This window comes from Rattus norvegicus, chromosome 1 (assembly GCF_036323735.1).
Source record: "Rattus norvegicus strain BN/NHsdMcwi chromosome 1, GRCr8, whole genome shotgun sequence".
NCBI lineage: Eukaryota > Metazoa > Chordata > Mammalia > Rodentia > Muridae > Rattus > Rattus norvegicus.
Genome location: NC_086019.1, coordinates 250,928,291 through 250,952,667, shown reverse-complemented (window position 1 = coordinate 250,952,667; position 24,377 = coordinate 250,928,291). Strand labels below are relative to the sequence as shown.

Here is a 24,377-nt window from a genome sequence, read left to right as displayed (position 1 = left end):
CACTGAAAAATTGTTTATGAAATGTAAGTCGGGGGGTTGGGGATTTAGCTCAGTGGTAGAGCGCTTGCCTAGCAGGCGCAAGGCCCTGGGTTCGGTCCTCAGCTCAAAAAAAAAAAAAAAAAAAAAAAAAAGAGAGAGAGAGAGAGAGAGAGAGAGAGAGAGAGAGAGAGAAATGTAAGTCACCCATTTTCATTTCTCTTTTAATTTTTATTATTGCCTGTGCTACAGTGCATGTGTAGATGCAGAGGGCTTGGTTCTCTCCTTCAGTCTTTTTCAGGCAGACTCTAGTTTATGCCAGACTGCTGCACTCTCCAGGGCCATCCTCTTGTCTCCTTGCATTTCTCTACAAGAATGCTGAGATTACAGATGCAACACGGCTGGCTTTTTAACAAGGTCCCAGGGATCAAAGTCAGGGGTCCAGCCTTTGTGGGCAGGGCTTACCTAGTGAGCCATCTCACCCGTCCACAAACAGTAACCGATTTTAAAATCAAGTATTCCAACATAATAATCCAATGACATACTCTCCTTAGATATTTACATGCAAGTAGGGCCATTAGTAAGTCCTTATTTTCTGTAAACCACCATGTTCCTGTAAAAGCAGGAACTGAACGTACAGTAAAAACACTGTAGTTCACAACATGCAGTGGCCTCACGTTGTACGATCCAAGGGGTTTTCACTGCCTCTGTGGCATGAGGAATCTACAGGGTGCAGTGCTCAGGACAGTGCTCCACAAACACCTCCGATGGGTTTTCGAGTTTGGCTTTGAGTTGGTTTTTAGTTGCTCAGAGTTTGAGAGCCTTTTGCTGTCACCAAACTTCCCCTAATCCTCGCATGCAGTACAGGACAGCATATGGAGTCACAGCTTGAAAGTCTGCAGACTATTACTCCCATCTACAGAAGTGAGGTGGGACAAGGGCACAGGCAATCGTGAGGCTGCTCCAGTAATGCTACAAGGCCCCAGCAGAAGCAGACCCACTCCTCTTCACCCCTACTAGTGTCCAGCCTCAGGTCTACACAAAGCAAGCCCATATCCCACAACTGTAAGGCCATCTGTAATCCTGGCTGAATTGAAGTTCACTCCTTGGGAAATCTAATGCGGGGGGTGCTTGTTGCTGGAATATGTGTGGCTGGAGCCCAGTGTCCCAGCCCAAACAGCCTCTGCTGGAGCCCCAGAGAAGGCTTATGGCCGAAGGAACCTGAATCGGCAGCCACCAGCAGGGCCAGAGAATGGAATGTGCTGCTGGGGTGTTGCTGGCAGGAGGCGGGGTCACTGGGAGAAGTGGGGGCTCCTGCCACAAGGCCATCTCTGTTCTGGTAGAGACTGAAGGGGGATGGTGCTGGGGCGGGGGTGGGAGGGCAGACAGTTCTTGTTAGCTGGGTGGCTAGCTCCTTAGAGTGGGGACCAGAATATGTGACCTTTACCCAGAGATTCTTAGGCCATGGCTGCTATGAACACCTGCAACACAATTCCCACTCACTTGACCCCCCTGCACCTCCATCTGCCCATTTAAGATATCCTCGAATAGGGGCTGGGGATTTAGCTCAGTGGTAGAACGCTTACCTAGGAAGCGCAAGGCCCTGGGTTCGGTCCCCAGCTCCGAAAAAAAGAACCCAAAAAAAAAAAAAAAAAGATATCCACGAATTAGGGGAACCTGTGGCACGGTGGGACACGTTCCCTGGCAAAATGAGCCGTGCGTAGGGCCAGCTGTGGGAAGACAAACACAGACCTCTAAAGGAGATCCATTTGGCTTCAGTCCCAAGGGCTACAGACAACACCTCCCCAAACCATTGCCTGTTCCAGGTCTGCCAAGACTTTCTGAAGGAATCGACACACTGGACCACAAAACCCTCAACAGACCTGAGCCCAAGTCAGGCTGGATGCCAGAGTCCCAGAGCTGCCCTGCCACGTGCCAGGACCCTCCGAACCTGGCTCTCTGACCCTGTTCCTGGGTGCCCATCAAACTAGCAGGTGTCTTTTGACACAGACATCCAGTTCCACAGCGTGCAAGCTGTCTGTCATCCCACCTAGAGAACTCTGCACCACAGGCTCCGTGGTGACACCACTACCACCACCAACCCTGCTGAACTCTGGTGGCTCTGTTCTCAAAGAAGAAACCTGAATTTGAAGACAGCCTCCCACCTGTTCACACAGGGACCTCCAGGAAACGAAAAAAGGAAGCCCCTTTTCTCACATCTGTGACTACATACTACAGTCAGCCTTTCTGAGCAGTGACAGTCACCTTTCAGTAAGATGACATCAACTATTTCAAACTATACTCTGAACTCTCTCCCTGATACCTTCTTTTAAAAAAAAGACTTAAAATCATTCTTTGTGGGAGGAGGAGGAAGAAGAGGAGAGGAGAAAGAAAGAGGGAGAGGAGGAAGAGGAGGAAAAGACTTCTGCTATAGGGACACAGAACAGAGATTCCTTGTGAAGGCTGTAGGATGATGGCACACAGGTGCATGGTGGGTGGTAGCTCAGAGCTGGCTCGCAGAGCTGCTGCCTTACCATGTGGACATCAGAGCCTACCTCATGGGCTTGCTGCTGCTACCTGCATAACGTGTGCAGTGCCCAGCACCAACATAATCTGGATCACCTCGCCCTCCACGAACCTCTTTACTAGTTCTCCGGCTCCTGCAGTGCTGGCCTTCCTGTCTTTCCCAGAGGATTCGATAAAACCTTTCCATTCTGAAGCCTGCATTACTTATAGTTAAGTTCTGGTTCCAACCTCAATCCAAGGCCCTGGGTCTGATCACAAGACAGATCCCTCCCCTCCTTCTGCTAAGGCAGTTTTCCACTGGGCCTGGCTGGCTCACCACTGCCACAGAAGGTGTGCAAGATCCACCTACAGCCCAGCCTGGGCAATGTGAAAGACCGAACAGCACTAGACCTGACAAAACCATAAGCGTGGGGCCTTTTATTGACAATTCTCCACAGAGTTCCTTTCTACAGCTCTACAGTATAAATACACAGAGGTGACCTTCTCTCACCAGGACAAAGGGGTACACCTCACCTGCTTGGTCCCCACTGCCAAACCCTCACTGTTCTGTGTGGGGCCCATCAGCAGAGAGTCACTCATGCGGCTCAAGTGTGCGCGCCAAGTCCATGCTTGGGTAGAAACAGCTCCGCTGCTACTGATGCAAGTTCCTGAAGATCTGCCCCAAGGGCGGTCCATGGCTACAGAAGGGTCGCAGGCAGAAGCCCCTCATCGTTTTCATCCCACCCTGTGCTGCATGCTCCCAGGAACCATGAAATAAATAAATAAATACTCTGAAAAAGCTCTGGGGGAGGGGCCTGAGCCAGCTCATGGCTTAAGAAGAGGTGCAGCGCCCCCTTGGCAGAGAAGAGGGAACATAAAACTGGCCATGTGCCCTATCCTACGATGTAAACTCCTCTCTAGGAACAGCCCTGAAATCCAGGCGATCCATACTTCCCCCAACCTCAAAGGCTTCCAGACTCTCTGCTCCACTCGCCTGGCCTCATGTTCCATGAGATAAGGGCTAGAGAGATGTGGCAGTGGAGAAAGGTGGGGTGCCCCAGACTCAGAACAGGAAGTAGGAATCATGTGAGGGCCCTGTAGCCACCCGAGCAGGGCTGAGGGCACCAGAGAATCATGGGAGCTAAGATTCTGTAGGTAGAGCTCCCCCACACTGCCATCCATCCACGTGACACTGAAGGACTTGACCAGCACCCTCACATTCCCTCTCCTCGGGGCACCTGGTAACTCCAATCCTGTCTCTAAAAACCAACATGTCCTGGGGCTATTCAAAGGGCAGAGTCAGGCCATGCTGCTCTAAGTCCCCTTGCAGGCTCTGGGGCTGAGACTGCCCAGTACCCAATGGGGAAGAACCTCTTTTTCCAACCTCCGGTCTCCTTGGATCCCAAGGCCTAGCCAGTCTGGCTTTGACCACCAGAGCCCAGATGAGAGCAGGCTGTGCTCACTTCTGCCCTCTGGTGGACACTCCCTGGCTGGCCTTGAGTTAAGAGGGTACAGGGTAGAACAGGACCAACAGCCAGGACCCCAGAGGCTCCTCTCCCCCTGGGCCTTAGAGTGTCACCAGCCCAGCTGGAGGCAGCAGGGAAAGAGCAGGAAGGGCCTAGCTGTCAGGCTACATCTGTCCAGCACAGGCCTCAGAGGACCAAAGTTGGGGCAGTTGGGTCTACTGCTGGCCCCAGGGCAGCTGGAGCCTGGCTTCTCTTCTCATTTGCTCAAGGTCTGATTACAGGAGGCACACACAAACACAGTCTCTCTCTGGGCTTCAGGAGCTGGAAAGAAAGAAAAACTCAGTGAGACAGTTCTTTGTACCCTTTAGGCTCAAGGCGCCAAGTACTGAATTAGCCTCCCCAGTCCTTAAACAGACCACCCACGGCCCAGCCCACACCCTCCCTGACCCAGCTCACTCTGCCCTCAGACGCGCTGGAGCACTGTGGCTCTGATGCCAACAGCAGGCCTCTTCCAGGTGTTCTATGCATTGGAAATTCTTCTGGCGTCAACAAAACACTTTTTTTAAATCTTTTTTTTTTTTAAATAAAATACCAGAGGAAATTTTTCCTAAATGTTTTAACGGTGGTTAAAAATCTCTGGGTGGTAAGATTACAGGATCATTTTTCTCTTCCTTTCTTCATTGTAATACCTCAAAACTTTATAGTTAACAAGCATGTGCTACTTGTAGGATCGGCAGGAAAAAGTCTTGCCCAACACTGCAGCACACCACAGGGCAGGAAGTGAGATACCACCGCAGTTGTCAAGAGCACAAATACATATTCATGTCCTCTATGTGCACGCTCGTGCTCCTCTATGTGCACGCTCGTGTTCCTCTATGTGCACGCTCGTGCTCCTCTATGTGCACGCTCGTGCTCCTCTATGTGCACGCTCGTGCTCCCATCTGCCAGGAACAGACGGGCCTGTTTCCAACCGTCCTGCCCAGGAGACAGGGGCAGGATTTGTCTTCCTTTTTACTCATCTACAGGCTTTATTTACAACAAACATATACAGTATTTAGGAAAGGGTGACTTTGACTCTGTTAAAGTTAGAGGTAATGAAGTAAGATTCAACCAGGTGGTCTCCTCTGGGAGGAGAGAGGGGAGCCTCGGGGAGTGCCTTGCTCTGTGTGGGACATCCTCACTCCTTCCCACAAGGCAGCCTCCCTGACCCACTCCCTGCACCCCTCACCTGTGGCCCCCATGGAGGACTTGGGCACCTTGAAGGAGCAGCACCGAGAGCAGAAGCTGTTCCCACAGTTGCTGCAGCTTCGCTGTAGACGGGAGACGACAGTGTCAGGTGGAGCCCACCCTCAGGCCCCTGATCCCCAGGACCTCTCCCCTCCTAGCACCCCATTCTCTAAGATGGAGGTGGGACCCCATGGGGTGGAAGTGAGACAGGACAAAGCAGCAGCAGAAGCTGACAAGGGCGTGGAAGGGCCTCGCCAAACGGGGGACGCTGGCCTATGACCCGAGTGGGGACTTAAGACTCCTCAAGTCGTACACAAGCCACAGTCACAGCAAACACCGCCAGACTCACCCTCTTCTTCAGCACGGAGAAGGTGGCAGCACAGCCTGCACAGTTCCCTGAGAAACAAAGGCAGCAGCTGAACTACGATCCGGCCCAGGCCACCCGACCCAAATTGTTCCTGACTCTAACTGGACCACTTAGGACCCCAGAGAACAAGATCTGTATTCAAAATAAGAAAAGGTGTCCGCTCCTCAGAGCAGCTTACACCAGGCTACACACAGCTCTAGTCCGTGCACGCTCCCAACAGCAAGTGCCACACACATTCACAAGCTTGGCAGATCATCAAGGAACACCCAGAGAATCTCCTCCCTGAAATCTCACCAAGCCAACAGGAACCTGACCCCAGTGTCCTCAACGAAGCCTAATAGATGTGACCCTTTCATAATGTCTCCTTCCAAACATCTGTCCACAGTGAGGGACAGATACGCTTCCAAGAAATGCACACTCCCGCTTTCTGTCATCAGAAGATTCCAAGAGAAAAGCTTAAAACAGGGCCCCGTGCAAGATGGCATGAAGGGTAGGATGTCAAGCACTGGAGGCAAACTACAACACAAACCCTCCTAAGCCACAAGTGCAGTGAGGCAGACGAGCTCCAGACAGTGGTAGAGCAGCCAGCAGCGGCTCGGGGATACCTGAAAGTTGGGGTGGATGGAGGAAGATGAGATGAGTTCTGGGACAGAATCAGCAGCAGAAGGCACAACTGTGACTCCTGCGTAACACGTTTGACCATGACAGTCCCAAAGCTCCTTCCCAGTCAGCCAGGACAATAGACTATGGAGCCAGGGGACCAAGGCGAACATCCCTTTGCTATTGGACAGCTCACAGCAATGTAAAGGAAAGAGAGAGATTAGAAACTCCAGGATGCTTGTGTGTAAGAAAAGGTGCTCCTCACAGACTATGGCTCTCCACCAAGAAGAGAAGAAAGTGTCCTGTTCAGTGAGGCAGCAGAACAGCCAGAGAGGACAAACAGCCATGTCCACGTACTCCTCAGAAGTAGATGGAGAGCCAGGCTGCACAGTCCCCATGCAACAGTTTTACACTCATCCTCAACTCACCTAGTGACCCTCACATGAAGAGAGAAGGGGTGGGGCAGGACCCACCAGGGCAGTAATCTCTAGGACGGGGTGCTCTAGACCCTCGCCACCAAGACTCACATGGGGAAGCTCCAGAGGAAGCCCTCATCTTGTCCTTCCCAAAGACCCATCTCATCCACTGACAGCCAGGTTCCCTAAAGTTCATATATTGAATCCCAATCCCCAGGCAGTGAATGGCATTACAAAGCGGGGCCTCTAGCGAGTGATTGGCAGAGCATTCATGAGAGCACTGCTCTTGTAATGGAGGCCCTGGACAGCACTTTGTCGTGCCTCCCAGAGGAGCCAACAAAAGGTGGCATCTATTACCCAGACCCCAGTTGTGCTGGCACCTTGAACCTTGATCTTAGACTCCAGCTTCTGCAAAGGTGGGAATAAATTTTCTCCATTTATGAAGCACCCAGCATGGTGTATTTTCTTACAGCAGCCTGGAAGGACTAAGAGAAATCCCAGAGCAGCCTACCCAAGGCTGACCTAGGAACCTGGACCCAGGGGTCAACACCTTGGAAGCATAACTGTCATACTTGCCCTCAAGGTAGAGATCAGGCCCTACTAACAAAGGAACACAGGCAATGTAGCAAGGGGAAGGGCAGGGAAGGGCAGGGAAGGCCAAGAAATGCCGCCCTCAGACACCCAGGTGGCCTCTGCCTATCCAGGTGAGGAGAATCTGACCCAAAATCCAGGTCTGAGGCCAGGACTGACATTATACAAGGCACTTCTAAACATCAGACCTAAGAGAAGTCACGGGGAAGATGAGGAGGCAAAATGTACATAGTGGAATCAGATGACCCCCTGCGAGACGAAGCTCTTAGGTGACTCAGGCTATCCCTCTGCAAAACAGGGACCTCTCACTGCCTCTGCTTACAATGCACAAAGATGAAAGGTCACTTGCTGGACCGGCACAGTAACTCCTTTGTATTTAGAAGCTCTAGAACCTGTCTGCTTCTGGGCCCAGAGGATCTGTCTCGCCCTAACCCATCCACCAGAGAAATGAGAGTGAGTTTACAAAAGGACCTGAGCCTGAGTCTCTACCAAAGCCAGCAGTCAACACAGTAGAAGAGATTCTGTGTGCCTAGGGATATGGCACAGAAGCAAACGGCAGGTCTAGAACATCTAATCCTGAAAAGACAGCCACACTACTAGTCAGGAACAAGAAGGCAGGCCCCAGAGGCCCTTCAAGTTCCTGGAGATAAATCCATGATCTCCCCTCCCTCCAGACTTAGAACTCACTACACTGAAACACAATTCAAGGCCACATTGGCTCTCAGCTTCCAGCTACTCTAGGCTCTCACCAGGACCTTAGCTGGCTCTGCTCTCAGGGCTCCAGATCAAAGCCAGGGTCCCAAGCTGGGCTCAACACCCTTCAAGATCTTGACCTACCCACAACCCCAAGAAAAGACTAGCTAACCAAACTACAACTTTGGTAGAAGTGCCTGAAAAGAACTATCATGCCCACAAGAAGGTGCACTTTACTGCAGATAGCCAGGTCACAGACACCAAGATAGGCTCTCGGGCAACTAGAAGCCCAGCCAGCACCACCCACATAAACAGCACCCAGGTACTGAGAGACAGCCAGGACCTGTGCTAACGTGGCATATACTGTCATAATATCCACAACTCAACAAGAACTACTCTCTTACAGAAGGGTAAAAACTGAGGCATAATTTGCCCAAAGACACTGGTTGAGCTATGGTTTGCAGTCAAGTCTGCAGCCTGGGCCAATCGCACCCTGTCTTCCTGTCGACTCATTCAATAATGAGAGGGGGGCATGAAGAGACCCACTCACTCTGCACTCATACTTCCTCAAGACATGTGTGTATTTCCCAAAGTTCCACGAGTAATTTTACCAGTGCCCACAGTCTTGGACTCTGTCAGTGGCCCAGACGCCCCCCAACTCTCCAAGTCCCAGCAGCCCTAGCCATATGCCCCCACCTGCACCGTCACTTGGCCGTACCGAAGTTGTTGGTCGGGTAGCGCTTGCGGAGCCGCTCTGTAAGCTTCGACACCTTGCTGCGCAGTACCTCATTCTTGCTGAGGAAGCCATTGTCCTGCATGGTCAGCTCATCCTCTGCTGGGCATGGGGTTCCCTCATCGTCCTCCTATGAGAACAGCTTATTCCACTCTGCCCATCACTCACAATGTCCCAGGCCCTGCGTGCGAAGGCACCTGGGCATGGTGGGCCCAGCTAACTCAGCAAGCCTGCCCTGCCCAGCCCCGGCCCCGTCCGCCCTGCTCCTACTCACCAGCACCACCAGGTGGGTCTCCTGCCTCCCAGGGTGCGGGAAAGAAGAAGAAAAAACAGAGAGCTAGCAAGAAGGGCGATGCAGAAGAGGCAGGGAACAGCTGTGCCTGCTCTGAGCACCTCCCACAGGGAACAGGCGTGCTCTCTGGAGTAGCCCAGATGCAAGGAAGCTTAGAGAAAGCCGGTGCTGCTCTTCTCCTGTGCTGGTCATCATACAGTTCAACAGAACAAGGTAGGAAAGGAAGCGTCCCTTAGAGCAGCCTTTTGGCTTAAGTGTCTCACTTAGTTCCACAGATTACAGAGCAAAGGATGAAGTGGGTCTGGGTATAAAAATGTGTTCCTTGCTTGGGTCATGAAGAAAAATGCTTGAAAACCCCTCTCATAGCCATCTCTACCCTCTTCAGACTTACAGCCTACAATCATTATCAACCTGAGAAATCTACAGCAGTCACCACTGAAATGGGTCAGGCAGGTCTGGGAAGGAGAAAGTCAGCACTGTGTCCAGGGCTGGTTAAGAATCACAAGACTCTTGCTCTTCGAACAACCTCCCACTTTCCAGAAGGACAAAAACAATGAGTTTCTACTCTGAGACAAACAGGGATGGAACAGGGATGACAGTCAGAGGCTCAGTAGGCAGAGAGTGCAGGGAACACTGGGAACTCGGGAACTGTAGTGTATAATTCGCCTACATCCATTTACTGTGTGTACACATTGTGTGCCATAGAACACGTGTGCGGGTTACAGGACAAGTGTCCAGTGTCAGTTCTCTCCCTCCACCAGGTAGGATGTGGGGATCAAACTCAGGTCTGCAGGCTTAGCAACCAGCACCTCTACCCACTGAGACATCCTGCCAGCCCATGGGATTTGTCCAATAGGAAACAAGGGCCCTTCAGCTACAGTGACTGCTGCAGACTCAGCGACACTAGGAACGTTACAAGTCTACATTTTCCAACTAAATTTCTAACTGAAATTCGCCCGGTTTTAACCACTGGCTCAAGGGATTATTTTAAAAGTATACAACAAGCCAAATGAAACACATCTTCAAGCTACCTATCTCAATCACTGTCTAAATCCAGGTTGCTGAACTTTCCCTGAACTAGAGCTTGGCCATGTAACCACTTTCCCCACCCTCCAAGGGAACATCTATGGACCTCAGTGTACAGGGTGGGGCCTTCCCCAAACAGACCCCTGACATCATGACCTCCAACCCAGGTGACGAACCACCAACACCCGGCAGTGGCCTGCACAGGCCAGCAGAGCCAGCCCTGCCTGGGCACCCAGGACAGATGATGGTAGAAGGGACCAGTGGTACTGTTGGAGCCAGTGAATTCTAGCTCAGCGAGTTCTGGCTTCCCATGTGGATGTTGGAAAACACAGACGCACACAGAGTTCTCAGCCCACCCAGTATCTGGCCTGGTCAGTAACTGGGAGAGGGCCACCCACCTCTATTGCATCTTTGAACTCCTCATCTGGCTCAGCCTCCTCAGCTTCCTCCACACTGCCTGGCGTGAGGTCCTAGGAAGGAAGAGTCTATGGCAGAAAGGACGGCTGGCAATCCTGGTCCCTGTCATAGAGCACCACCTGCTGAGAGCCAGGCTAGGCTCCAACACCCCAGGTCCCGTTCCCAAGAAAACCGCACAGCTGCCGGAAAGACGCAAATCACACCAAGGAGCACCCTCCAACTCCACAGGGCAGGCCACAGACCAAGGCGCCACTGGACCTACAGTAGCCCATGGTCCCAGAGTCTGCCTGAGACCAAGCCTGACCTGCTAGCTAAAGCCTGTGACACCCACTCTGTGCCTCAGCCTTCTCTTCTGCACAGGGGATGAGCTCATCCCCAATGGCACTGGACACAGAACAGGGGTCCAGAAAGCCCAGGCGCTGCTTTCACTGCCCTTCATATGACTGCGCATCCCAGAGACTCGGCAGAAGCTCTACAGCTCCAGCCCAGAATCTGTGCCTCATAAACAGATTGGTAAGAACAAGAGGGAGGGGGAAAGACCCTCAAGAGACATGAAGCAGGCTCCGGCCAGTGGTGAGGCAGGCACTCACCTCTGTGGGTGTAGGGGCAGGGGTGCTGTCCAGTACAACAGCCCTCCCCCCGGCATCCTGCAGTGCCGAGCCCTCACAGACGCACTCTTCCTGCTTGGGGCTCATCCGCCGCTGCAGACAAGCCCTGTACTCAGACACCACTGCCAAGGGAATGAAGAAAAGGGCTGGGGGTGACATGCCACACCTTTAACCTTAGAAAAAACCTAGAAAGAATTTCCCAGACAGAGACACAGTAAGTGGCCCTCTGGGTGTGTTCTCCAACAACACCTGTCCCTCTGCTACAGAGTCGCAGTGATCCAGTACACTGAGCGATCCATTTACTAAGGAAAGAGAGAGCAAACAAAACACAGGGCCTCTCCAGACTGCCCAGCACCCAGAAGTCAGACAGCAGCCTCAGGGGTCACACAGATGCGACAGCCAATCTAGGTGGCCCCAGTGCAGAGGTGGGTACCAAGTTAGAGAAAAGACCCCTCCCTCATCTTCTAGAGGCCACCATATAATAAGAGTAATGTATCTGTCTTAAAAGGGAAAGGAGACCCCTCTAATGGCAGCCACCTTAGAGAACTGTCAGCCCCCCAACCTCAGGACACTTCCAGAGATCTAGCAACAGCCCTCCCAGAGAGAAGCTGCCCCCTTGTGGCAAGCACAGCAAACAGACAGGAGCAGGAAGCCTAAATGGGTCCTCAGAGTGGGCCTGGCAGGCTCTCTGGGGCTTACCTCGGAAGAATTCCCCATTTCCCAGAAAGAGTGTGCTGTTTAAAAGGGCGAGGACCCAGCAGAGCGGCAGCAGGTAGAGCATGCAAACCATGCCCAGAAGAGCACCATAGAACCTGGATGAACACAAAGTCCGACGTCAGAAGGGAAATGGCTTCAGGTGAGAAACTGCTCTGGCACAAACTGACAAGACCTGCCAAGCAAACCAGTGTGGAACTGCTGTGGAAGCGTGCAGAAAACCACCCTGCTGGCTTCTATCCAGTGAGACTGGTGAAGCCACACTGTGTCTCAGGCAGGAGCCCACACTGGCTCAGCTGCTACTGCTCCAGGGTCTGTGCTCTCAAGTCTAGACACAGGCTTGGGCCTGAAACAAGCCACCACTTGTCTCTGTGGCGAGTCCCTTAGGTCTCAGGTATTACTGCATTCACCTACACAGTGAGGTTAAAACAGCGGCTACTTCACAGGGGTCACTAGAAAGAGTAAGACAGTAACAGGAGTTGGGGATGTAGCTCAGTGGTAGAGCGCTTGTCTAGCAAGCACAAGGCCCTTGGTTCAGTCCCCAGCTCCGAAAAAAAAAAAAAAAAAAAACAGTAACAGGAACCTCTGAGCACGGGCACAAAGTGAAGCCTAGATAGACCTAGATATAGTCATTACTGACAGAGGAAAGCCTCAAAAACACACATTCCATTTATACAGTAATGTTAACTTTTAAGTTTATTCCTGAAAATTTTTCAAAAAATTTAAACTAAAGTCCATAAAAATGTTCACTGTGGGGTTAGTAATGAAAAGTAGAAATCATCTAAACATATGACAGCACACTTCCATAAATCAGTCATTCTCAGTTCACCTTATAATTTCAAAGACATTGTTGCAACCCTTTCTGATGTAATTAGTGAAGAGAAAGAAATCTCATATACAGGCTAGAGAGGTGGCTCATTGGCCTAGGATACTTTTGGCTCTTGCAGAGGACCACGGTTTGATTACCAGCAACTACAACCTATATATATTATATTATATTCTAAACAGTCATATAAATAAATAAATAAATAAATGCAGTAACAAATCTTGCATTCCACATGAGGCTAACAGGCACTCGGGGAGCAGTTCCAGAAGGCAGCAGATCATGAGATCACTGCTAGAGCAGGATGGTAGATCACATAGTGAGTGACTTGCCTATTAGAGTACTGTTACTGTATAGCTTTTTAAAGGCATCTAAGCAACCATTTAGAGCTCAGAAGCATATATATGGGCCCACAGCCTGGGGACGTGGGGTATTCTTGCCCTGAAATAGGTAGGGCAGAAGCCTTTTCAAGGCCTCTGGCTTCTCTTGAGAAAGAAGAGATTGAATCTTGATTCTGCCAGAATGGTATGGTGGAAGAGAAGGGCCTACTCACTGTGAGGACACCACAGGGTTCTCCCAGTGAAGTACACGGTAAGCTGACTCGCAGGTATAGCACAGGCGGGCCAAGAAGGCTTCCAGTCGGATCAAGCTGCAGACACAGGAGCTTCTGTGAGTGGACAGGCCCTGCTCCCTCCAAACCAACCAATGCACGAATCCAGTACAGAAGCTATGAGGAAGTGGAACTTGGGTTCACAAGCACAGCTGGCCAGCAGTGGCCACCGTCTGTAAACACTGCGAAGGGCCTGGCAAAGAGGCTCCAACCCATTCCAACCCCTCAGGGAGACCCCTGCTGAGGTGAAGCAGTTAAGGTCTCTGCTATTTTTATTATGATTTTATTTATTACAACTCAGAGGCACCACTTTATGGAGTCAGTGCTCTCCTACCACCCACAGGGCTCGTTAGAGACATGGCTCCTTCTAGAGCTGGAGCAGGGAAAGCGTAGGACATTAGGTGGCTAATCCGTTGTGCTATACAGTAAGGTGGCACTGAAAATGGCGGGATATGATGGAAGAATGCAAACCAGCTCAAAATGGTCCCCTGGCCATTCCCACGACCCTCCAAGATGGAAGGCAGAATGGTAATAGATCAGATCCCACTGAGTGAAATAAGAATCTATGTGTTCACACCGATAACAAGTGAGAAGCACACCTCCTCCCTGCAGAACGCCAGAAGATAAATACAAACAGAATGATAAGCGAGAGTCACCCCTCGGCCGTCAGAGGAAGAAAGCGATGCGGTAAGACCCAGCAGCGGCTTTATAGCGCTTGAGTGGATGCTGACGAGGGACGGGATATTTCAGTCTCAGAGTCTCTCCACAGACTACTAATAACCAAGGGTAAACAACCCTCAAGCAAGGGACGAGAATCACTGTGTCCTGACATCATGTGGCTCTGATATGGACTATGGCACTCCACCTTCAGTCCTGCTCATAACGTACACCTCCAATCCAACAAGGAGCAAACACACTGTAAGCTTGTGCTGTATCAAGTATGCCGAGGTCACGTGGACCTGCTCACCCCAGATTAACAACAGAAACCAAACATGAGGGCTGAGGTGCTTGGCAGGCAAGGTCTTGGGTTTAATCTTAGCACTACAGGAAAGGGAAACCTCCAATGTTAACATACGATCCTAGATTGGATCCTGGACCAGGGCAAATCAATACAACTGGCAAAATGTGATTGTGAACTATGTAGCAGACAACAGTACTAATATGTCAATATAAATGTCCTAATTCTGAGTGTTCTACTGGGAATGCATAAGAGACAATGTCCTTAATCTCAGGAAATAAATGCTAAAGTGTTTGGAGTAAACAGGCTGTCAGAAGACATAGGCAGACAGATCTCTGTGAGTTCAAGGCTTGTCTGGTCAACAGAGCAAGTTCCAGGATAGTCAAGGAAACACAGAGAAACCCTGCCTCAGAAAAAAAGAAAATGTTCCTTTGGGCGGGGGGGGGGGGGGGGGTCCCCAGACACCTGAACCTCACTCCCGATGACTCAGAGCTGTTATCACCCGTTTATGTCAAAAGCCTGCAGGAAAGGCTCTGGAAATGCCAGCTGCCCCTGATGTTGGTACACTTACCACTCTCAGCAGTCTCAAAGCTGCTTCCTCAAAGTGCCAGCCATGTCACGTTTAGTATGGTCATGACAACTAATGCTGAACAATTCCCAGGTACCCAACACTCAAGCCACCTTCAAGATCAGCTTCTGAGTAAGCCCAACACTATGTCTGACAGATGAGGGGACAGAGACATAAAGGTGAGCTGTCTGACATTGCACAGAAGTGGAAGAGGGAGGACTGAAGCCCTGTCCTGGCTTGCATGGCCTCTTAGGTACCTAAGCAAGGACCACGTTGGTGTCTCTGGGGGAAAGAACATGGCTGTGGAAGCAGCTGGGTCTGGAGTCTCAGTCACAGCCACCTAAGCTTTGCCTTCCTCTGTGAGTGAAGGGTAATAGCAGCGGCTCTGCTGAGACCCGGCAGAGGTTGAGCAGAGTGCAGTTGGTGCCACAGACAGTCTGCAGGGTGGCACGGGCTCAGTCCCCAGCACTCCTGGCCTCCCTTCAATACTTACAAGCTTTTCACCTCAGCTACAGCCTCAGGGCGGGAAAGGCGAACTCTCTGCAGGTCTTCCTGCCGCACGCTGTGGTACTTCCGCCTCATCAGCTCAGACTCTGGTAGCTGTGCCCGGCACACCTCCTGAAGGTAGCCCAGTAGGGCAGGCACCGAAATTATCAAGGCACCCACGGAGTACCATGCACCTAAGAGATCAAAAATACTACAGTTAACCCAGTAAACAAGGCCCAGGAGCCTGCCCACTAAGGCCCACATGCTTGCTTCCTCACCCTCTAGGCCCCTGCCGGACATGATCGCCCCACTCCGTGACCCCCTCGCCCAGTTGTTTTCCCTCACTGATCTCATCGCCCTGTGGATATGCTCACTGTCTCTTCTGCCAAAGTCAGGTCCAAACGGTGAGCACAGATGAACGCCAGCCTTGTTCAGTACATTAAAAAATGTCTCAGGGGCTGGAGAGATGGTTTAGTGGCTAAAAGTGTGGGCTGCTCTGCCAGAGGACCTGGGTTTGACTTCTGCCACCCACATGGTGGCTTACCACCATCTGAAAATCCATTTCTAGAGGATGTAACTCCTTCTTCTGGCCTCCACAGATACTGTACACACAGTACACAGACATACATGCAGGCAAAATATCCATAAAGTAAAACAGAAAACAGCACAGCACACACAGTAGACAGTCCAGCAGCGTGGATGCTGCTGGAAGTCCCCCAGTGATAAAGTGCAGCCCTCTCTCCACTAAGGCAGGCTGGAAACCTTTCCTTTGGCTTTGAGGATAACTAGGGGTCCTGAGGATTGAGGAACAGATAACGAGGCAGAGACAAAACTCAAAGCAGAAACTTCTCCCCTGTAACACAATATTGAAATCCCAGGAGATGTAATCAAGGAAAAACCCAACTCAGAAAAAGAAAGCTGGGTATGATGGTGGGCACATTTGTAGCCCCAGAATCTGAGAGACGGAGGCAGGAGAATGAGTACTTCCTACAAACTTGGGCTATGTGGTAAGTTTAAGGAGAGCCTGGGTTACATAGAGAACCCCTGCCTCACAAGAAAAGAAAATCAAAACATATATGATCTTGTGTGAACTGGGGTAATTTTCGACCCATGGATTCTGTATGTCCACAGGAAAAGAGACACTAAGAAGTGCGTGCGTGCGTGTGCGCGCGTGTGTGTGTGCATGTGCGTGTGCGGTGTGTGTGTGTGGTGTGCGTGTGCGTGTGCGCGTGTGTGTGTGTGTGCGTGTGTGTGCATGTGCGTGTGTGTGTGCATGTGCGTGTGTGGTGTGTGTGTGCGGTGTGTGTGTGCGGTGTGTGTGTGTGGTGTGTGTGTGTTGTCAGAACATTCTGCCCTGGACCTTCACTCAGTTCCTGGAGGGTAGGGATGAGGGTTGCTTTATCTACAAGTACCTAACAATTCCAACCCTGAAAGGTCTGGGTCACAGCACACATAGCAGAAGTCCTCAGGAGACATGGTCAACCAGGACATGTCACCACCTAGCCACACATCTTCCTCAGGGCTTTGTGTGGGTGCCTCTCCCAACTTTGTGTGTGGCCACCCAGCACATCAAGGCTCAATTGCTGGACCAGAGGAAATGGCAGATGGAAAAAATTTTCTCCTCACCTCCTCCTCCTGATCCCATTCCCCTGTGTCATGTTGACAAATGACCCCTAAATTAGGTAGGAAAGCACAATGGGAAAGGTGGGTGTAGCCAGCAAGGAAGCAGCTACAGATCCAGCAGCTACGGTGTACTGGCTGCAGAGCTGTGTGAGGACGGCTGAGCACACACACAGGCTCTCAGCTCATAGTGCCAATGAGAAAAGGCCGCTGCTATCCTCCCTTCAGAGATAAAGAAGACAGAGTCTCAACAGATGGGCTATATCGTGTGCCCAAAGCCACACAGAGGCCTTTGAGGTCTCTCCAGAACTTGTGTTCCAACACCGAACAGACCTAGGAAGAAGCAAACTGGCAAAGAGGTAGTCCCTCCCACCAAACCCACCTCAGGGTTCTTCCCCCACATTCATTCGAGAAAACACATTGCCCTTGAGAAGTAGTTCTTACCCTCATTCAGAGTGAGGAACAAGATGTTGAGGCCCAGGCAAGTCAGCAAGGAACACAAAGGCATCTGCCACCTACAACACAGAGAGCTCTGATCACAAGACAGCCATTCCTCCAGCCTCAGAGGCCTGGCAGTGCAGACAGGAGGAGGACATAAAAACCAAGGAGAAATGCACATGGGTAGATCTGTAGGACAAGAGGCTAGAAGAGGAACAAAGAGGTCACACATTAGCCCTGGGGTGACCAACGTAGAAGACCCACAGAGCTTTCCTCCAGAGGGTAGAGTCTTTCTAACGTCTGTTGAGAAACCTGGTCACTGTGGCTTCCTGTGTTTTGTAAGGCTCTCTCACAAGGCACTGAGAAGGTTCTTCTTTTAGCAGGTTCCCTTAGCCTATTTCATATTTCCTAAGACCATATCAACATATCCCCAGGCCACTTGCTGGACTTCAGAAAACAACAGATATGGGGGAAAAAGACCTCCTCAGTTCCCCAGTCTACCATTCACACAAGACCTCGTCAACAGGATCGAGGAGTGGTAGGACACGCCTTAAATCCCAGCACTCAGGAGGGGAAGGGTGTGAGTTCCAGGACAGCCAGGGATACACAGGGAAACCCTGTGCAGAAAACTAAAACAATATTCATCGATATGGAAGTTGAGAAAGAATACGCACTTCCTTCCCACCTGTTACTTCATCTCTTTACTCCTACAATTCTGAGCATTTATTGCACTTTGTTTTGAATATATATTCATTCAAAAGGATAAAAACACTATACTAAAACTGAAGCGTTGTAAATTTAGTTCAGTGGTAGAGCACTTCTAGCAAGCACAGGGTCCTGAGCTCAGACCTTAGCTAAAAAGAGAACAAACAAAAACCCTAAAATGAGCCTGCAATGCCCTTGTCACAGAGAAAACACAACCAGTGTGAACAGAAAAGGGATGCAACCCCCACCACACACACACTCACACACCCCCACCACACACACACACCACACACCACACACCACACACCACCACCACCACCACCACCACCACCAAATGGTGATACAGAAGTCCCCAAAGAGAAAAGTGAGTCAGATCTCCTAGGACAAGATAGTGCTGCTGTCTTAGCTGTGGAACAGGACATTTTTATATTTAATGCAAACATAGATGTAGATCATAGTGTGGAGGTGCTTGACCAGCACTGAGGTAGAGGCAGGAGGATCAGGAGTTCAAGGTCAGCCACAGCCATAGTTAGTTGGAGGTCAGTGTGGGCTACATAAGACTTTGTCTCAAAAACAAACAATTTTAGTGAAAATAAAGTAAAATAAAAAGAAGCAAGCTAACAAAAAATAAGGCAGTAATAATGAAGCCACTGATGCCCTCTCCTAAGGTCAGCGAACACAAGGTGACCATCAGAGCAGTAAAACAAAGACCAGAAAATAAGCACAGCTGCTGCTGTGAATGATGCATTCAGAACTGATGTGTACTTGCTTTTCAGACGTCATTTGCTACATCTTACGTGGGCACACGTGTGCACCAATGTGTATGCATGAGGAGATCAGAGGACAGTTTATAGGAGTCAGTTCTCTCCCTCTACTGCGTAGCTTCTGGGATTGAACTCAAGCCCCTAGGCTTGAAATCAAGAGCCTTTAACCAATGGGCCATCTTGCCTGGCCATAAATGTTTTAATTTTAAAAATCTACAATTGCTTAAGTGGAGTTAACCAGCTAATGTGGGTTAGTTTTTTAGTTTGTGGTTTGTGTGTATCTAATCCCTCCCTACCTTATTTTTTGAAGCAGGGTCTCTCACTGAACCCTGAGCTCACCAATTCAGCCAGGCTAACTCATCAGTAAGTGTCCAGAATCCTCCAGTAGCCAACTCCTCAGGCACACACCGCTACCCTTGGCTTTGATGTAGGTGCTAGAGAGCACAAACCAGGTAACCTTGCTTGTGCAGCAAGCACTTTAACAAATGAGCCATCTCCCCAGCCTAGGGCTCTTAGCTTCTAATGAAGATTATGAGGAAAGGAAAGACTCTTTAGAGCCTTTCTCATGAAATCAAACACATTTCACCATGTCTCAAAACCACAGGTTGCCATTTTGGTAAAAGTATAATACCCCACCCCCACCCCCACCCCACCCTCCAAAATTAAAAAAAAGAAGGTAGGTCTAGCTCGGCCCTGTTTGAAAAGTGAAATCATGCTGCCAGTGGAGTCCCTTCCCTCCAAGGCCGTTCTCCTTGACCCAATCCTTTCCTGACAGTTTGATCCTGGGAGACACTCAAAGCAGAGCAGCTGATGCTAGAAGACTTAAAATTTCACTGTGGCTCCAAACTCCAAGATTAGGTCCCTCTTCAGTCAAACTCTCTTTACTAAAAAAAAGAACAATCAAAAGCATAAACTAATCTGACAGCCACTTTCACAGACCAGTGCTCCCCCTGCCAGCATCTAGAGACTATGGCTGGGGGGAGCTCCCCCTCCATCCAGCTCTACACTGCTCTCCCCCTATCTGCAGACCTCTGATTCCAGATAATGGAAAACCTTAAAAGTTAGTGTGCCAAGAAGCACTACACTGCCAGCAGAGAAAAGTAGAACAGGATATATGTAAGTTGCGTGTTTTGCCTGATATGAGCAAACAGAGCGGGTACATGGACAGACAGGATGGACATGTCACAATGCATAGGCACAGCTCTCTGGAACTGTCCCCTCCCCTAAAAGATTAAAGTTCACTTTGGTTAAGGAGAGTTCACTTGGTTTGGAAAGGGGAGAGAAAGGCCTCTCATCCAGCATATGCCTTGCACTCCAAGCACATGGATCGCACAGCAGAGAGCACAGCTGTGAGCACTGACGCCCATCTTTAGAACACTGCCGTAGATTCGCAAGGGGTGGGTGAGAAGGTAAGGCCTTGTCAAGGAGTCACTAATAAGTGTGTACCGGAGGACTGTTCGGCCCTCGAGCTCAAAGTAAGGAAAACAGTAATTACAAGTGGTCCCTACTTCTAGACTGAGACAAGGATACAGACTCAAATCAACATCACCCTTCAAGGTAACTGAGCTCCACTCCTCCAGCCTCCTACCTTCTCAGCATCTAAAACAGCTGCACGTCTTTAAAACAATCTGATGGAAACCAGAGGCTTGTTTTGATGAATAAGCATGCAAATGCACAATTCTGTTTGCAGCTTCAGGGGATTCACCCCTAAACCTGTGCACGGGTTCCAAGAACCTACTCTGAACTGGCGAGACAGCTCAGCAGGTAAAGATGCTTGCAGCCAAGCCCCAGGGATTTCCTCTCGGGGACCACATGGTAGGAGAGAGCCAACTACTCCAAGTTGTCCTCTGATGTATACACACACGATTCTTCTGCTTGGGACACAAAATTTATGTGGTTCTTGGTGTAATGCACGTTAAGGGCAAATATTTCCTTTTGAAAAGAAAGTCTTTAGCTTGAATGAAATCCAGTTTTTAGTCTAACTTCCAGTTAAAGAGCTATATATAACTAGCCAGACAATTCTCAGAAGGAAATTCTCCAGGGTAGTGAGTCCAGCCACTTCAGAAAACCAGTACATGAAACAAGAGCCTGGTTTAGTTTGAAAAAGACTTATAGGATATAAAAACCACAAAAAATACAGTGCTGGATAGGAACCTGACAGGAGATGCAAAACAAGTGTCCGTGACATCCTTGGAAAAAATTGGAAAGTGGGAAATGACCAGAGAAAGATATCAAAGAATTACTTTTAACTAAGTATAACATGACTTTGATGATATCAAATGCCTTTATTAAAAAACATAAACTGGGGCTGGAGAGATGGCTCAGTGGTTAAGAGCACTGACTGCTCTTCCAGAGGTCCTGAGTTCAATTCCCAGTAACCACATGGTGGTTCATGACCATCTGTAATGAGATCTGATGCCCTCTTCTGATGTGTCTGAAGACAGCTACAGTGTATCCATATATATAAAATAAGTAAATACATTAAAAAAAATAAACTGAAGTAATCAGAAGTGCAAAGCCATTTATTTGCAATTAAAGCTATCTTTCTGTTCTGTTCTTTTTTGGGGAGAAGGGGGTGTTAAATAGCTCAGGCTGGCCCCAAACTTGCTACGGAGTGAAAGATGATTTTTGAACATCTGATCCTCCTGTCTCTACCTCCTAAATTCTGGGATTATAGGCATATTCTCAGATAAAATACTTTTTAACATAAATAAAGCCAGGAGATGAAGAGGTGATTCATTGGTTAAGACCCAGGTTCAGTTCCCAGCACCCCCACGGCAGGTCAAACCATATGTAACTCCAGTTCCAGGTGATCTGACAACCTCTCCTGGTCTCTGAGGACACCAAACAAACACATGGTACACAGAAATATATACAGATAATAAAGCCATACACGTAAAATCTAAAAACGTAGATAAATCACTTAAGGAAAATAATTTTTAATGTAAAAAACACAGGCTAGGCATGGTGGTGCCCTTAATCACAGCACAGCAGACAGTGGCAGTCAGACCTCTGTGTCTTCCAGGACAGCCAGGGATGCACAATGAGACCATGTTTCAGAAAACAAACAAACACCAAACATTTTTTTAAGCAAGTTGGTCCTGGTACTTGTGAGTCTGAAACAGAACATTTGTTGTAAGTCTTCAAGCAGCCTGAACTACGAGTTTCAGACTACCGTCAACAAAAGGAAAAGTTAAGGAGCCTAGAAGAAAATTACAGAGGATAAAATGAAGCAAAATAGGAAAAAATTTGAGAACCATAATCCTAAATAACAAATAAAAATGGCATCTAGTTTTTTCAAAGGTATTTGTAGTTGAGGTTTGTTTAAAATTATAACTTGACGGTGAGATAGCTTAGCCAGTAGAGTGCTTGCTGCCAAGCCTGAGTTTGATCCCTAGAATGCACCATGGAAGGAGAACCAACTCCCAAAAGCTGCCCTCTGACCTGCACGCAATGCCACATGCATACAAAATAATAAAACCAGGATTTTAAGATTAATTATGCTAATATTAGGAGAGAAGGGGGTGGGGGGACGGACCAGAGTCTGCTCTAAGCTATACCAGGCCAATGTCCAAGGCTTTCTGACAGTACCTAAGAGGAGCTTATCCAACCACAGAGTCCTGAGGAAGACCAAGTGGTTCCCAGATCCCACCTTTCCTGCACAGAGCTAGAACACAACTAGCTCTGAATAAGTCTAGAGGTCAGACAACTAGTCTCACCAGAACTAGTCATCACTGGAGCAGAAAGGACAGCCCGACTACTGCCAACTGGCCAGAACTGCTAAAGACCAGGGAGACAAGAGAGCCCAAAGGAAGAACAACCCCTGAAATCTGTACCTTAGCAAGTATCGAACACCGTCACCTGCATCCTTCAGGGGTTCCAGGTAGATCTCCAGCCTCTTGTAGGACAGAACCAGGTTGAAAAGATCAAACGCTGTTGACTTGGTAGGGGCAGGTGAACACTCAGAGAGAACCTCAGGCATCACGCTGGGGCTCGCCTCTGGTCCACTCAGGTCCCGATCCGAAGACTGCATTCTGTAATCGTAATTCCCCACACTCACAATGCATGTCCAGTCTTCAAACACATTTCCCCTTGCATCAACCATGTGAGGTAAGCACCAATACCCGTTTCACACGGAAAGAAACTTTGTTCCTTCTGAAGAACAGCAGAGTGAAGGGGATACCTTCGATATAAAGCCTGTTCTTCACGAGCCCCTCCAACGCTCTTTTCCCTCACAGACTTTTCAAGAGCATACAAGCCATTAATTGTTGAAGGGAGGTAATTGGTAATCCCAAGAGAAAAGATGTCCTGTGATATCTTTCTCCTCTCTTTTCCCCTACTCATCCTTCAGGTGTCAGGGTTAGGGGACCATCTTGCTCTGGGACGTCTTTATGAACGCGCTAGTGTACACTGGGTGACCCTTACCAGGGCTCCCAAAGGTTCATGAATTTTTCCTAACAACACTCTTGTCACGCTCTTAACCCTGGCTCCTTTCATCACTTGGAAAGGAGTCCACTGGACCCCAAACTCTCGATAGAACGTGCTAGGAAGAAAGCAAACCCGGGCTAGCGCGAGACAGGCTCAGCAGGTCAATGCGGACAGAGGCCTCGACCACCATCACCTCCCAGGCGGCGCAAGGCAGGCCACGCCTAAGATCGCTGTGCCAGCAGGTGGCGGTCCCCTCCCGACGGGAGCACCAGGCTCTGTAAATAAATACAGTGGGGCTGGGGCGTGATGGTCGTCACCTACCCGGACACTGTCCCAGGAATGGGAGGGGCAGGGGCGCCCAAGGGGACAGAAGGGCCACCAAGCCCGGGAGCGGCCCCTCAGGCCCGCCCCACCCCACGCCGCGCCACCTCCCACAGACGCTCCGAAATCGCAAGTCCACCAGAGAACAGTCTGCCCCACCACCGCCGTCGCTTCCGGGACGCGACTCACTCTGCGGTGGCGCGCCCGTGACGTCACCTCGCCCGTCCCGCCTTGGGTCGGGCCTCCGAGTTTAGCCCCTCCCACCCAAGCGCAGGTGATCGAGCTCGTCGATACTGCGCCTGCGCACTTTTCCCCTCTGTGGCTAATTTCTGGTTAACTCCGTCCCTGCCATACAAGAGATGACTCACTTTTAATGACCCGGAAACCTAGGACCTAATTCCTGGGAGCCAGCCTAGCTCCGGAACATTACAGCAAGGACAGTTACAGAGCCTAGCGTGGTGACGCACTTCTTGTAACCACAGCCTTTGAGTTTCTGAGGCTGGAGGCTAGTTCAAGGCCAGCCTTGGCTATGGGAGCTCCTGGCTCAAAAACAAAAACAAAAACAAAAAAGGGTAGGGGTGGGGGTGGAGAAGGATAAAAAAGAAAGAAAATCTGGATAAAAACTGGATAAAAATCTGGATAAAAAAGAGGCTAGGGAAGGCAGAAAACACATCTTGTATGTCAGGTGCCTAGCAGAGACAGACCGGTGGTTCCTTGGTTCCTAACTCTTCTTCACATCTTGTGACCCAGCTGGTGTCCCTTAAAACACACTTCCCATGGGTTTGCATTAACCAACAGCCAGGCAGTACAGTAAGCTTTGTGTTCACATTATCTCATCTGTTCCTCCTTCAATAACCAACCCTGTTGGGGTTATCACCATTTCACGGATGAGGAATTGTAGTCATGGTAAGTAACTTCTTTAATGTCACAGCACATAAACCTCTTGGAACTGGGATTTGAGCCAAATATATCACTGGATGCCAGTAACCCCAGCCATACCACCGCCCACATGAGTCTGCAACTAC

General features: G+C 49.8%; 1 protein-coding gene across 7 annotated transcripts; it reads right to left on the bottom strand.

Moving 5' to 3' along the window:
- Positions 1–186: 186 nt before the first annotated feature.
- On the bottom strand, positions 187–23,558 carry Zfyve27 (zinc finger FYVE-type containing 27). 7 transcript variants are annotated; one of them, XM_006231392.5, is made up of 13 exons: positions 23,353–23,558; positions 22,440–22,637; positions 17,141–17,211; positions 15,084–15,270; positions 13,008–13,103; positions 11,617–11,729; positions 10,900–11,039; positions 10,291–10,362; positions 8,849–8,869; positions 8,560–8,704; positions 5,524–5,570; positions 5,176–5,257; positions 187–4,268 (listed from the first exon to the last, which is right to left on the bottom strand). In XM_006231392.5, exons 2-13 carry the CDS (start codon positions 22,634–22,636, stop codon positions 4,204–4,206), a joined length of 1,236 nt encoding a protein of 411 aa, XP_006231454.1. In that variant the 5' UTR covers position 22,637; positions 23,353–23,558; the 3' UTR covers positions 187–4,203. The 7 variants fall into 7 exon arrangements, with proteins under 7 accessions (XP_006231454.1, NP_954535.2, XP_063120750.1 ...); NM_199104.2 differs by lacking the exon at positions 8,849–8,869 and having other exon boundaries at positions 23,353–23,537; XM_063264672.1 differs by lacking the exon at positions 187–4,268 and having other exon boundaries at positions 4,349–5,257.
- Between the last annotated feature and the right edge of the window lie 819 nt (positions 23,559–24,377).